Source organism: Typopeltis vanoorti, chromosome 2, assembly GCF_054136105.1.
Source record: "Typopeltis vanoorti isolate ZY-2024b chromosome 2, IOZ_Tvanoo_1.0, whole genome shotgun sequence".
Taxonomy (NCBI): Eukaryota; Metazoa; Arthropoda; class Arachnida; order Uropygi; family Thelyphonidae; genus Typopeltis; species Typopeltis vanoorti.
The window spans coordinates 105,743,421-105,758,751 of NC_143550.1; the positions used below are offsets into that span (position 1 = coordinate 105,743,421).

The 15,331-nt window shown below is 34.8% G+C and overlaps 1 protein-coding gene across 1 annotated transcript; it reads left to right on the plus strand.

Moving 5' to 3' along the window:
- Window positions 1–6,126: 6,126 nt before the first annotated feature.
- On the plus strand, window positions 6,127–6,528 carry LOC150109309 (uncharacterized). The gene has a single exon (XM_090402099.1). The coding sequence runs from the start codon at window positions 6,127–6,129 to the stop codon at window positions 6,526–6,528; it is 402 nt and encodes a 133-aa protein (XP_090258225.1).
- The last annotated feature ends 8,803 nt before the right edge of the window (window positions 6,529–15,331 follow it).

Genomic DNA, 15,331 nt, shown 5'->3' on the forward strand with positions numbered 1-15,331 from the left:
GACTAAAAGTATACAATACATTAGCCCTACCGGTCTTAATGTATGGAAGCGAAATCTGGACAATAAAACAAAAAGACGAACAAAGATTAACAACAGCAGAAATGAAGTTTATGAGAAAAACTGAAAAGTATACCCTATTTGATCACAAAAGAAACGAAGATATTATGAAAGAATTAAACCAAGAACCAGTAATAAAAAAAATTAAAAAATATAAACATAAATGGATGAAACACGTTCAAAGAATGAAAACAGAAAGATTACCAAATCAAGCCTTAAAGTGCAAGCCATTAGGAAAAAGAAAACCAGGACGTCCTCTTAAACTTCTGATGACTTCTGAGGGCGAAACAGGCCACTCTAGGCCTAAATCCTTGACAATTATGATGATTGCGATGATGATTGCTGCTGATGATGAAAAGGCCTAGAGAATTTTCAGAATATTTTCATGCGTTTAAAAAAAAAGGAAAACCGAAAGTACCGTGATGATTTCCGATGTCAATGAATGATAAACATGTAGCAAATATGAAAACGATCATCGATTTCACTAAGTGAAACGAAAATGTAATTCTTCTGATAAAGTATAATAAAAGTTCTAACGTAGTACTGGCTTTACAACATGTTATGCTTGTCCATTGGTTGAAAATATATTTTAAAAGACTAGAAATTCTGTTCATTACGTAGTTTCTCGCAAAATTGGTCATACTTTGAAAGTAGCTGTAAAGACTTTATCCAATGAATCGAACGATTACAAATGATAAACACCACTAAATTCATCATGCCCCAGTTTCAACCTCCGTACATTAATTTCACAACCGCTGTTCATTGAAGTTGTTGCAAGGATTTGACATTCATATTAAGTTATCTGATTACTAATTACTGACAGCAGGTTTACGAATTAATGATTGATATATAGTACTATTTATTTAACAAGGTAACAAACTACGAAAAGGTGATGGGAGGAAAATTCAATCAGTTTAATTAAATTTTTACAAATGTAATGCGTTCCGGTAGGTTTCAGCTTATCAACCCCTCCCGGACTTACTTGAAGCATACAAAACGTGGCTACAATAAAATAACTAATGGGATTTGTACGTAATAACAGCAGTTAGCATGAAAGCAATACAAGAAAAACCACAAACAGACCAGTTGTACCATTATTAAACAATCGAGCTCGCGCAGTGTTTCGGTTGATTTCACGAGTCACCATTAACAATTCCTTTCACGAGACTGTAATGACATCACCATCAGCGCGAGTATCAACAATAGCGAGGTCAAGAGGCGTGAATGGATTAATTGATCTTACACGATGCACACACACACGCACACACGCGCTACACTGTTTCTCGCTCGCATTGTTGTAATTCCAGCACTGCTATGTAAAATGCGAATTGTGCTGTTTCCAATGGAGACAGATAAGGCAGTTAACGCTAAGGTCACGTGGAAACCGCGGTGATCTATTAAATATTCATTTCTCATTTTATACGAGTGCAGATGTTCTAGAAGCGTTCATTAGTGGCTCACATTGTGTAACATTAAACCGTTATCGGTGGGTGTCTTTGTAGTCATATTTAATATTCCTAATTAACTCGAAACATAACTACTCACTGATTCCACAGTGGAATACAAAACGGGATTTATGCAGAGGATTTTTTTTTGTTTTCAATTTAGTAAGTCATATGAAGCAATTCGCTCAATCACCATTAATGTAAGGCTTAAGCCGAATCCTTGATTTGACTAAAGTATTCCTCGGGATATGCTTTGAAATTATGAAGTTTACGGATTGGGTTTAAAGATAGGACACTTAGACGTCAAAAGTTTAAGGATCTGTAAGGATTTTATCTACAGATTACTAATTTAAGATTTCTTCTAAGGATAAGCAGTTCAAGGATTTCATCTGATTCATAGGAAGTAAAAAAATTGATCAAAGCATAAATAAAGTTAAGGATCTAGAGATAAGGATTTTTATCAATGGAGAAGTTAATGCATTTCGCATGAAGATTTTATCTAAAGATAAATTTTAAACATTGTTAATTATCTGAGATAAGTAAAAGAAGTTCAAGGACAACAAATTAACGATTTGTCTAGGGAGAAAAAGTTGCAGGATTTTTCTGATTATTTGATTTCTGAAAATAGGCAGTATAAAGATTTGATTTAAGGATGGCAACATAAAGATTTCCACTGGATAAATAAGAAGTTCAAGGATTTCGTCTGAAGATATAATCTAAGAATAAGTTTTAAGCATCGCTAAGGATTCGATGGAAGTAAAAGAAGTTTAAGGATATCACAATTTAATGATTTATCTAAGGATAAAGAATAAAAGGGTTTCTTCTGTTTACTTGATCTAAGGATAAGCAAGGTTAAGGATCCACACAAGGTATTTTTCCGATGGATAAGGAAGAAGTTAAAAGATTTCATATGAAGATGTGATCAAAGAACAAGTTTTAAGCATCGCTAAGGATTTTTGCGTAAGTTAAAGAAGTTAAGGATCAATTTAATGAAGGAAGAACAATACAAGGATTTAATCTAATTATTTGAATCGGGATAGAAAGTTTCAGGAGATTTGGTCAAAGTTAAGGATTTGATCATCATTTTCATTTATTTTTTTTAAAGAGACAAGCCTTATAAACTCAAAGAGCTATACACCCTCGTCTACAGCAGGCTTTTGTAAACATCCATGATTAAGGTGGGATTCGAATCCAGAACAAATATTTAGAAATGACTTAAAATTTAAAAGTAGATGATTTAAGAATTACTAGAGATTTTATTCGAGGACATAAATTTCTAACAATCGTTGTTTTCAAATCCAACCATACAGTAATTTAATTATATTAAATTGCATTTCTATGGTGAATCACCTTCTGGCAATTCTTTAATGTTAATCATTCACATACGCACCAAAACCAAAGCGCAATTTCTACAAAGTAAAAATTAAGTTAGTTTATTTCTATTTATCTTTTTCTTTTTTCGAATAAGTGATGCTAAGTTAGGTGAACGGGAGAGCCATGGAATATACGTCAACCAAGTATATATTCCGGCATTATGTTGCGTTATTAGCGTTTCGAGGGCTTTTTCGTCTTCTCTTTTACAATCCCAATCTCAAAGGAAAGTCGTTTTTGACACTTTGAGTGATTGCACCTTTATGCAACCTTATCATTAATGCTTATCTGAACTGCAATGTCAAGAATAATTGTTATGTTCTCCACCATCCTTTCACAGTCTATTTCTTTTAAATATTCTAAACGAAGATGTTCGTAACTGGCATTTATAGTAGACAGAGGAAACACAATAGAGATTTCTTCGTCGTACATTATAACTGATTGATAATATGCAGGATAACATCGTGGTGCTCTCGCATCCAATAATATTATGAAGAAACGTTTCATATCTACTCGAATATGTTGGGAAAATACTTTTTTATGTTATACGATTTGAGCGAGATGGTCCATTAGAGAATGTCAACGAAGATGTTGATTATGATGAGTAAGATCTTAATATCGAAACAGAAGAATAAATAAAATTAGAAAAGCTATACATTTATAAGTATTTACAATTTATGAACAGATATAGAGTGCGCAAAAAAAGTAGATAGAAGCGGTTTAGATAGTAAAAAATAATTGGATGTTACGAGAATTAACTATTACAAAAAGTGGCCTTTGGAGAAAAAAAAAAAGACTGAACTTTTGAAATGTAACATGAACGGAAAATTTTTATTAATAAAATTGATAGAAAAACTGCATTTTAATAACAATTAGCGATCAACTATCAACAGTAAATCTTCAAAAAAAAAGATTGCTTGTTAACAACAAAGAGAAAATAAATAAAAAATAAGCGAAGATGTAACAATTAAAAACAAGTTAAAAATATAAATGCTTAGTTGTACTATGATTTAGCTTTTCATGCCACCTAGCGGCATTATAGAAAAACTGCCTATCTTTTGTGCTATATCCTGAACTACTCATCATTCAACATTTACTAGGTCCACCACTTCATCATACTGCCCTTATTAGTTCAAGATAAGTAGTCTCGGTACTCACCCATATTTCTCGCTTCTTAATTCAGCCTATTCACTCCTCATACTCCTAGGCTATTATTCATTTAAACATCATTAAATCTTGACTTGTTACCATGACGAAAATCATCCGTTTTTCTGAACATCTTATCTTTAACTTTTTTTTTTTTCCATTTCGAGAAGTGTTATGTATTAGAGTCTAACAAAGATAAAAAGAAGAGAAGAACATGTTGAGAAATTTCACGGCTTTTGTAGCCTCAAATACCCATTCGTTTAGCGCTTTGACGATATATTGATTTTATTCCCTTGTGATCCATCATATTTCAGCGTTTCTTGCAATTCCCTCAACGGTTTTAAAACCAGTGGAAGATATTCTCTCACTCCATCACAAAGGAGGCTCCCTGACGTGTAAAACCAGAAGCTGAAGTGTGATGTGGCGTGTTTCATAGTCGACAGAGCAGAACACTGATTACAGGTAGCGACAGAATTTTGGAGAATATAATCAATCATATGATCATGGAAATGTAGTTTTGAATCACTGTTTGGTGATATGTTCGGCACTGTAGGCGTGAATATAGCTTATAATAAGCACGCCTACAGTGACGAATGACCAATTATTTCGTAAAAAGGGGGCGTATCATGTTAATTTCTGTATGGCGTGGAGTAAAGGGATATTTTCTGACACGGCATCAATGGATAAAAAAAAGAACACAGTCGGTTACAATTGAATACTTGAAAGAGTTAGCACCAAGCGACTGTAGCGTCATCTAGTGGTTGGTGTGTTACTACGTTTTATCATTATGATTGTTGCAGAAATTCAGCTATGTGACTCCAAGTAATAGCAAAGAAGCGCCACCTGGTATCCCTTTGTTCTACAGTAATTCGATAAAACCCAAGATTGCTTTGCGATGAGCGCCGAGCTATTATTTAATATAGATAAGCAGAGAAAGCACGAAGCGTCCTCTATTGGATTTATTTCATCTGCGAATAATTCAATAAAACAGTGGATTCCGTACCGATAAAAGGCTATCGGAGATTTACTATGACTTAGGTTTTTATTTGTTGTTGCAAGTATTTCTGGGTTTTTCGAGATGAGTACTGGCTTTAGTTGCAAGAATTCACCAACGGATAACTTCAAAATTTCTTTTCAGTATCGTTTTTCTGCCTCAGCTGTCAGCTTAGACAGATTAACTGAGTCTCTTAGATTTTTCTCAAGATTTTTTTCCCCATTTCCTAGAACATGCCTTGCGGTATGCTACCCCTTTTCCCTTCCTCACTTTCAAGGAATCTTCACAGAACGGTGGATCCTCCTTACACAAAATTCCTTTCCATTGTATTTCCGCCACATATGTCAGGAAGACAGACACATAATTCCTCCTGCTGGTCCATCAACTAAGCTAAATCTTTGAACAGTAAATCTGGCGTAAGAGCTTCTAAAGAATGAAGAAGAAACGATAACAGAGAGAGAAAGAGAGAAGCGAAAGAGAGAGAGAGAGAGAGAGAGAGAGAGAGAGAGAGAGAGAGTGGTGAGCTGCAGCTATTGAAAGGAGCGATGAGCAATTGAAAATTATTCAGGCGAAGTGAAATCACTGCTGTTTACAAACAGAAGAAATAAATGCTTGACTTAAAAAGCTGACGCCAACGAAATGAAATAATTCCTTTTATCACAGAAAAACAAGAATTGTGGTTTATAAGTCGTCAAGAAAAAGTATTTTAAATTGTTAGTCTAAAAATAGTTTTAAAATGTTTGGCAATCTATTAGTCTAAAATTAGAATAAACTAAATACAATCCATATGTTTTACTAAATTTTAAAGGGAGCAGTGAAATATTTCAAGGGATTTTATTTTAAAAAAATGTAATGGTACAAGCTAAATGCACTTGTGTCCAAAATCTAAAGATGAACGCTATTTATGAAGATTACAACCGCACATTCAGACGAATCTGCTTGTGACAATTTATATAACTGACGATTTCGAGCAGAAAGCGAATACACATTCAGATTTTCGAACCACGCGCAAAAGTATCACGTGGTAGCAAGGCAAAAAGCTGCGCTAAGGCGAATTGTGTTTGAAGGAAGCACTTTTCGTGAAGGAATTAATGCAAACTTGGAATTCTTGTAATGTCTCAAAAACATCACCTAGATGATTTCACGCGCGGAAGAATTATCGGAAAGCCTGAAGAAGGCCGAAGAATTACTGATATTGCCGCAGACGTTGCAATCTCACACAGCGTTGTATCCAGGCTCTATACAGTTTGTCAAACCGACGAAATGTGTTCCAGACGTTTGCTAAGAGGTCATCCTATCTCCACTACGGAGCATGAAGACAGATTTTTGGTTATAACAGCAAAACGTTATCAACGCAGCACGGCAGGTCAGCTTGCAAGTCGGCTCCTTTCAAGCACAGATATGGGGATATCTCGACAAACTGTGGAAAGACGTCTGCGACAAGTAGACCTACACGCTCGAAGGCCTGTAGGCTGCGTCACTTTATCCACAGGTCATCGTAGAGCACGTTTTTAGTGGTATCCATAAAAATTGGAGAAGACGCCAAATGGTTAATGTACTCTTTATAGATGAGAGTCATCTTTCCTTCAATTCTAGATAACACCTGATCTCACTTGAAAGAGCTACTACTTTCCATCGCGAGAATGTTCTTGAAAGGGATAGATACAGCTGGGGGTCACGGTGTGTGGAGGCATTATTCTTAATGGACGCACCGAGCTACAAGTGCTGGAAAAAGGGACTATGACTGGTGAACGATATTGCAACGAAGGTCTTCAACGTCATGTTCGCTTTTTCCCTGGTACTGAAGGTGAAGAATTAATTTTTATGTATGACAATGCCACTCCTCACTGTACACGAGCAGTAGAAGTACTTCTGGAGACCGAGGACATCAATCGAATCGAGTGGCCATCACGTCCCCCATATCTCAGCCCCATAGAACACGTTTGGGAGACGCAATAGGGAGACGCATTGCTGCTTAAAATTCCCCTCCAGAAAACAAACAAGGCTTTATCCTTGCTCTGAAGAAGGAGTGGGCCTGTTTGGCGGAAGAACCCGTGAATCACTTGGTGGTAAGCATGGTACGACGTACTGAGAGTTGCATCTCAATTCGGGGCTAAAATGTTTCTCCGCTTAGTTTTTGTAAACACTGTACATTAATTCCTGAACATTAATTCCTGAACTGCGTCTTTATGAAATTTATAACTTTTGCCAAAAAAATTTCTGCAATTTGTGTGAAAGTCTGCAATCTTAATTTGTGCGAAATTTATAACTCCTTTAATATAACTTGTGTAATATAACTTATTAGTATGATGGCAATAAATTTATGTCCACGTTTGGCTGCACTCATAAAAATATTTTTACATACAGGTAAAAATGTACTTTGTCCTTACCTTTTGGACACCAGAGTAGCAAACTGTATTTAAATAATCAGTATTTACTTGATAAAGTAAAATTAGAATGGTGACGTCGACTCGGTAAAATATGACACATAAATATACAGAAAATCTTTTATCAAAATTGATATTTATTAAATAATACAAATGAGGTCAAAATTTTTTCACCCAATGGCAACGTATATCTGCTTCATAATCATTGGGCAGTGGGTTCGAATCCCATCGTAAGTAGATGAATTTCAACTGCTCGTGTGAGATCACAGCGGCGCCTAATGGAGGCTTGAAAAAATTCCACGTTTGATCTCTAAAGCAGGGGTCCTAAACGATGTAAAAATAAATAAAGAAATAAAACAATAAAAATATGTTTAGAATCTTCCTCGGCATAAAAAAAAAACAGACTATTTCCGATTCATGAATAATGAACAAAAGAGAAGATAGATAAAATGTTGCTTTTGAGAGAATGATTGCATGCACAAAATCTTCTATTTCATTATTAGTCTATTATTTAATGCTTCTAAAAGGATGACAAAATATCAGAGACCGAAAACAGTTGCGAAATAATGTCGATAATACATGAAAAATACTATAATAAAGAAGAGAAAAATGAGAATGTTATGGTAACTGGAAAAGAGTAAAATCTTATCATTCAGGAGAAGTAAATAGAAATTGCAGTTGGATATTCTTTTAATGTTTTCATTTTAAGCGAATAGTTGCCAGAAATGTATCACATTCAGTTTCTATGACCACTTTTAACGAAATTTCTTGTGCAGACAAATCTTTTAAAATTAACTTTCTGGAGAATATAAAAGAATGCACCAAAAAAAAAATCAACTTAATTTCACACGATGGGAATCAGAATTTTCTTTTCCACCTACTTGTGTAGCGTGATAGTTTAATAAACCTAAGTGCGTTTTGGAAGCTGCAATTCTAATACTTTATATTTCCTGTGTTTGAGAAAATTCATTTGGTTAATTGTTTCTCTCCCCATCCTTCTATTTCCCTCTCAGTTCTTTCCAGGAGCCACAACTATAATTCAAACACGCAAAAAATACTTTAAAAAAAAACAAACTAAAATGAATCTGGAGGAGTCATCCAACAAGAACATGATGAATTTGTCTGTAATAGGGTGCATTTAGTAAGTCCTATCAGATTAAACGTCTCGGAGAATGTAGCTAAGATTTCGTGGCTGGCCAGTTATACCCTTTATCTAGCGTCATGCTAAGTTGACTGATGGCTCAGTTCACCAACCATTCTGAAATATGGCGCATCGTCTGTGTGTGTGTGTGTGTGTGTGTGTGTGTGTGTGTGTGTGTGTGTGTGTGTGTGTGTGTGTGTGTGTGTGTGTGTGTGTGTGTGTGTGTGAGAGAGAGAGAGAGAGAGAGAGAGAGAGAGAGAGAGAGAGAGAGAGAGATGGCGTTGAAGGAATTCGTTCTTTACTCAGAAACAAATTTTCCACTTTATCCTTTTCTTTCAACTCCATCAGTCATCCACAACTCGTTCTTACTCAGAAAAACCTTTTTTCTCTGCATCTGCAAAAATGAACCTCCAGGGTTAATATTGATATTCGTATTTTCTATCAGACCGAGGAGAGTGATAAATATTCCAGGGCTTCTGGAATACGTCATTGTGTAATCACACCATTCCTACTAAAGACATTTTTTCCCTACTAAGAAACGTTGTCTGATTAATGTGCATTGAATAGTTATCTTGATAGATGCGCAGTGTGGACAATGCTAAATGCACTTCCCAGCTGTAATGTCAAGATGTGCATGAATAAATCATCTTAAAGTTAAGATTGATGCACACCTCAGTTACTATTGTGTGTAGTGAAATGGCACGCACACTTTCTCAATAACTCAACCCAATCTCCCTTATGAGCATTTGAACCTTAAGTAATCCATACAGTAGGTGATAAGAATTTTTTTTATTTTAATAAATAATATCCTGCAGCTCTTTAACGTATCTTCCCTGCAATATTTATATATATTTTAATGTGATTTAAATGTTAAATATTTTATATACATATTTTAATATGACAAGTAAGTACACTCCGCAAAGATATTTTATCCCCTCTTGATGTCATTCCGTAGAGTGTAAGATATAGTTTGTCTTACGGTATAGATACAAAATAGTAACAACAGGTGATAGGGAAACTAAACGTGGAAATAAAGAAAAAGCTGTTAGGGATAATTGTAGCTCAATGGTATTAGTACTGTCCTCATAGCAGATAAGAATGGGTATTAACAAAGGTTCTTTTGTAGAAATTTTTTCAGATAATTATAAAATAAATTACGTTTAATAGGTAAACTATAATTTAATTTGTAATTAAATTACTTATTTTTAACTAACTTAATATTTTAGAATATTTTATTAATAAGAAAATACACCTTTTTATTATTTGTATACGATAATATATAATTTCTACGACAAATAAACATTAGTGGGTGTGCAACCCTGTTCACACATGTGATAGTTTTATATGATGTTTCTGAGATTGAGAAATGATGGAATTTCCTATTAGACATTCTTGTGAATACTGGGATTGTTCCATTAGGAATAGAAAGATTGGATTTATTATTATCGGATCCCTCCTCCCTATTTGTAGTCGAAATAACAAAAATTGTCTCTGGTTAAAAAAGAGCCGAGTTCAAATTTACCCAAAGAAGGGAACACGATTTATGCTTCCTTAGAGTTTACAATTCAGGCTGACTTAATAAGTCTTAAGCATAGCCCACTGTTTTTGTTTTTTTACATAATCCAACTAATTTTTCAGGATGTCATTTCTGATTAGTGAACTCTTAAGTTCCAGATATGCTCACACTCACTGCCTCCTAGTTTTTGCTGTCCTAAAGAAACAAATCCTTTTTTTTAGAATTTATTTTAGCCGATTTTTAGAATTAATCTCGGTGCCCACCATAACCGGAATTTTACTTCCTGTAATACCTGCAGATTTTAAATGACCGGAACGTTCTTTCTCGTTTAAAAAAATAGTTGGTTTAAACTAATTGAGCAAAACTGAACTATGTAAGTTTGAATCTCATTAAACTGTTCAATGACACGTGATCTCCGCTAATGTGTTTGTGTTTAATATATTCCCAAAAGAATAATAATTACTTGAAATTTAGCTTAAATTTTACTGCTGTTATTTCGAAAAATCGACTATTATTTCAGAATTGTATAGAAAATTAAACAACTCCTACAAGGAAGTGAACAAGGCACATTAAGGAAAAGTATTGTAGGTAAGATTACTTTCCTTGTAATGTCTTCAGGCTGTGCTTTGTTCCATTGTTTCCTAAACAACAATGAAAAGCCAAACGTTCCCTCTAATTATACAGCACATCTCAACATGCAAAAGAGAAAGAGGAGAGAAAGGGCAACAGCAAACGTTAGCAATCGCAATGAAATTTCCAGTGTTCAGAAAGGCTAACAATGGAAATAATTAGTCAATAGAGGCATTTCAACAATAAAACTACTATAACAATGGTACGATTTGGTCAGCAGTATTCATCCATGACTGCAGTATTATATCTAACAGCTGTAAAATGGTTAACTCATTGTTAGCAACAGAAGATAAATTTTAACAATAATTTTGATGACGGATAATTTTTCGTCATAATACACCACATAAGAAATTATTGTTTTTTTGTTTCGGCTAAGGCATATTTCTTTCCTTTTCCCTACTTAGAGTACGAATAATATTGAGAGGAAGAAAAAGTTATTCGCCAAATGGGTCAAAGACCGAATAACATCCACTAACAACAAAGCTTTCATCAAGCCGAGAAAACTCTAAGTAGCCAATAAAGCGGGTGTCGCCTCGATCTGAGAAATCGTAAACTTCGAGATGACTCTAAGCAACTGCGTACAAGGGCTGTGATAACATTTGGAAGCAGCAATGAGTAGACAGGTAAGATTAGGTGCAGCGACATTGTAATCTGCACTTACTCTTGGGAACAACTACGCACACATACACATCAACATTTTGCCACAACATTGGTTCCTTCGATGCATCCTGTGGAAAAGGTAGTGATGAGATTAGAAGAGCAGTTCCCAAGTGACATTACGAATAGGTGTCCGGTAGTAAAGACGTTATTATTAGTAGTACAGGGTATGTACGTTTAGTAAGAAAACGGGATAATCCCGTGTTTGATAAGACTGTGATTTCGAGAGAGAGTAATGAAAGTAGTATTTATTTATGACTATATTCAGTTATAGGCGTCTCCATTTGACTATGGGAAGACCATAAACTTCGTCCCCAAAAATTTGTTCCGTAAAGTATTTTTTTACATTCTTTTTTTCTTCCATTCGTTTCTTTTGTTTACTTTTCTTTTTTAGCTTCTTATTTGTTTTTTATTTTCTTCTCGGTAAAGAACTTGAAGAGCAAAGAACTATTAAAATCGATCTAATTAATTTACCGATGTGAGGTTCGAAATCTTCGTTCAAATTCTTTGTCTGCTAAGGCTACGAATATTTAACTCTAGTTTAGCTCTTCTCTCATTACATATAAATCCTAAAAATATTATTTACCTTTTATCGATTAACGGTATTAATATTTCATTTCAGTTTCGTATTCCACTGAATAATGTAACACAACTCATAGCTCTGCTCTGATTTTATTTTCATATATTATCGCTACCGTAAATAAGATGCAAGTTCCAAACCACCGCTGCTTTTGTTATGACACATTTAAATTTTTAATCTACTTGACTTCTTTTTGAATTTACCTAAACTATTGTCCAACTATGAGCGTGTTAATTTTTTGCATTTATTAATAAGTTTGCTTAGTTTATGATGCAGTCTAGACACTATTCCTACCAACGTGGAATATTTAACACGTAGTTAAAAATGCATTGTTGTCTTCTCAACTGATCACGAGCGCTGCTATAGCAACCACTTTTCCACAGTTTGGAAAACTGCATTTAGTTCTGGCTGGCTGGAAAGTTGCAGATGGCTCTTATCAAAGTGAAATTAAACTTTAGTCGCAATGGGTAACTCATAATACTTCAATCAAACACTCTTCTCTCTCTCTCTCTCTCTCTCTCTTTCTCTCTGTGCGTGTAATGAAAACCATCAGCATGCGAAAAAAAAAACTTAAAAAGTTAAATTTCTCGCATAGCTTGTTAGAACAGCCGATGGCTGTGGGTCGTATTTTCCCATATTTTTAATCCTCGAAGAAAGAAGTGATTTAATGCGGATTAAGGGGCATTCTTCCAGACCGTCTTTCAATCTTTTCTTAAAGAGTAAGATGCATAAAAAAACACCTTCTTTTAGCACACCTTCGAGGCTGATGATAAGGTAAAGTCGGTTCATGAATATTTAATACAGCTAAAGGTCGAGCAGAAGATAATGACCGACCGGAGAGGAATTTATTACTGTCCATACAGGTTGTCACGCTCGCTCTATCTTCGCCTATGATTTTTATACACTTTCTTAATCCGCTTTATAAGTCTTTTCTCATAGCTTTACTTCTTAGCGAAATTTTGTCGCGACTTTAAAAGTTGTTATGGAACTTGGAGCTAAAGCAAAAAAAAAAGTATTTAAAAAAACTTCGGTATTAAAATATTCTCGCAGTTATTTGACTAAAGGATAAATTTCGTTTGATTTATTTTGATTTGATTAAAGTACTTGTTGACAAAACTGATTCGATTTTGATTTTATGTGACTTACTTGATGATTGATCGGATTTGAATAAAGCACGAGTCTGATTCGGATTTGAAGCGCGTATTGAAGATCAAATTAATGAATAGAATAAAATCGGTTTGATAATACTTCCTTCTCCCACGAGAACTGAATAAGACAACGGTAGCGTGGGTTTTATTATATCGTCGCTCAGAGCCCTCACCCTTTACTTATTCTGAATCCTCCCCCCCCCCTCCCACAACATCTTAGCTTCAGTCTACCTTGAACAGCTTCCTCGATACTAATTTCAATCCGCTAGACCACACATAACTATCAGGTCTCGTGTATCCAAGCCACGTTTTTGACAGTGGTTTTCGTGCCTGAAATACCGGAGACATTCCAGTATTTCAGGAAAACGAACCACTGTGACCTCCGTATGAGACCTATTTTGTGAGGTATTTTTCACTCACATTTGAAAAGTTCTCTATTTACACTACTTCTTACAACATATGCGGACTAAATCGGACAGTTTACAATTATGGAAACCTCTTTTAAGATATACTAAGCAATTCACAATCTCGTTTGGGGGATACAGAAACAAAATCCTGTCAGATGGCAGTTAATAACAGTGGAAAATATATCTCTTTTGATCAACAACAAACTACGTTTTTTTTTAATCTGTCAGAAATATCCAATTTTCCAATTTGAAAAAAAAAAAATCCAACAATCTTTAATAAACTGAAAATTTGACAGATGAATACGTATAAGACAATGAGAAACATGCCGATTATCAATTATTTCAAAACAACGTGCCTTAACAACATTGTGAAATTAAACAATCAAAATACCACCACGGAAATAGGACGGATACACACATACACACAGCAAAAAAAAAAAAAAATCTAGATTTTGATGGAACGAGATCACTGAAATAATGATATATACAAAATACAGTCTTCTAAAGAATATCTTAAGAAATGGAATATTTGAAGCAACAGCAGTGTTCCTCCCCCCTTTGAACTATCATAATTGTCATCCACTAAAGCAGTAACAAGAAGGGTAAGGACAATTGCCGCATCACTTCTAATATATCTTTGCTGAAAAATAATTAAGAGAGAGAATCCTCAAGAACAGAAATATCTCCAAAATATATAAAATAAAATGAAATAATCCTCAAAAGGCATGATTCCCCCCCCCCCCAAAAAAAAAGAAATACAGAACTTCTCGAAAATTTCTCAGAGAAAATAAATAAATCTGTTTCCGAAGAAGAAGAAGAAGAAATGTTCCTCATCTTTATGAATTCAGCGAAGATTTTTCACACGGCAAACTGCATTTTAATTAGGAACGTGGCGGACTACTAAAGTGGTTTACTATCTCTCAGGAAGGAAGCAGTGACATGAAACGGAAGATGAGATAGGATCTAATAGAAACGCGCTGCGATTTGTCTCCAGGATCCATTTTGTTTCACATATCGTTTAATATCTACATGGATGACGTAATCAAACTACCCATAAACGTAGCCTGCTACAACGAGCGGACGATGCACCATGGATTGTTTGCGCCCATCAAAAATTCAGGCGAGCAACAGTAACACGCACGACGACATACTTAACTCTCCAAGTGGAGGAACGGATGAACAATTCTGTTGATCTTAGCAGAGCTTTAAAGACACGCGTGATGCCAATTAAGAAAGGCAGTCTTCAAGTAGAGTCTACTTCAAAGTATTTTAGTGCAACAGACTGCTTCATCACTGGAAACAAATGATCAAACATCGTCGTGAGCGTCGTTAAGAAAAAAATCTGAAGAACGTTCTCTGTGTAGAAGGGATTCGAACCAAGATGGAATCGCCTGAGTCACGGAGCGATGAACTGAGCCCCCACCGGATCATTCCAAGCAATACACTCATGCTGCAAACTAACCGCATACTGAATAAAAAAAAAAACCGTACAAACTCCGTACTGCAGTACTAAAGAATTATTTTGTGCTGCTCACATGGTCGTAGAATTTGTTTTGAATTTTGAATTTTCGCTTTGGAAATAAAGTGGATATTTTTTTTTTATTGAATATCGTTATTTTAACGTCAAAATATACGGACGGGAGAGTTTAATTTCCGGAGACTAACATTTATTTAATGGTTAGTGTTTTTCGTTATAAAATTATAGTTAAACTCATTTTTTGTTTCATATATGCATTTTTACTTTGAGTCCTTCTATAAACATCAAATATGAATTGTGGGGTATTTGAGCTTCGTGTTATTCATAAATCGACTGATTGAACGAAAATAAAGTTTAGGAACCGCTGTATATCAG

What these genes read in the sequence shown, in the direction of transcription:
- LOC150109309 (XM_090402099.1), top strand. Translation starts at nt 6,127, where the DNA reads ATGTCTCAAAAACATCACCTAGATGATTTCACGCGCGGAAGAATTATC.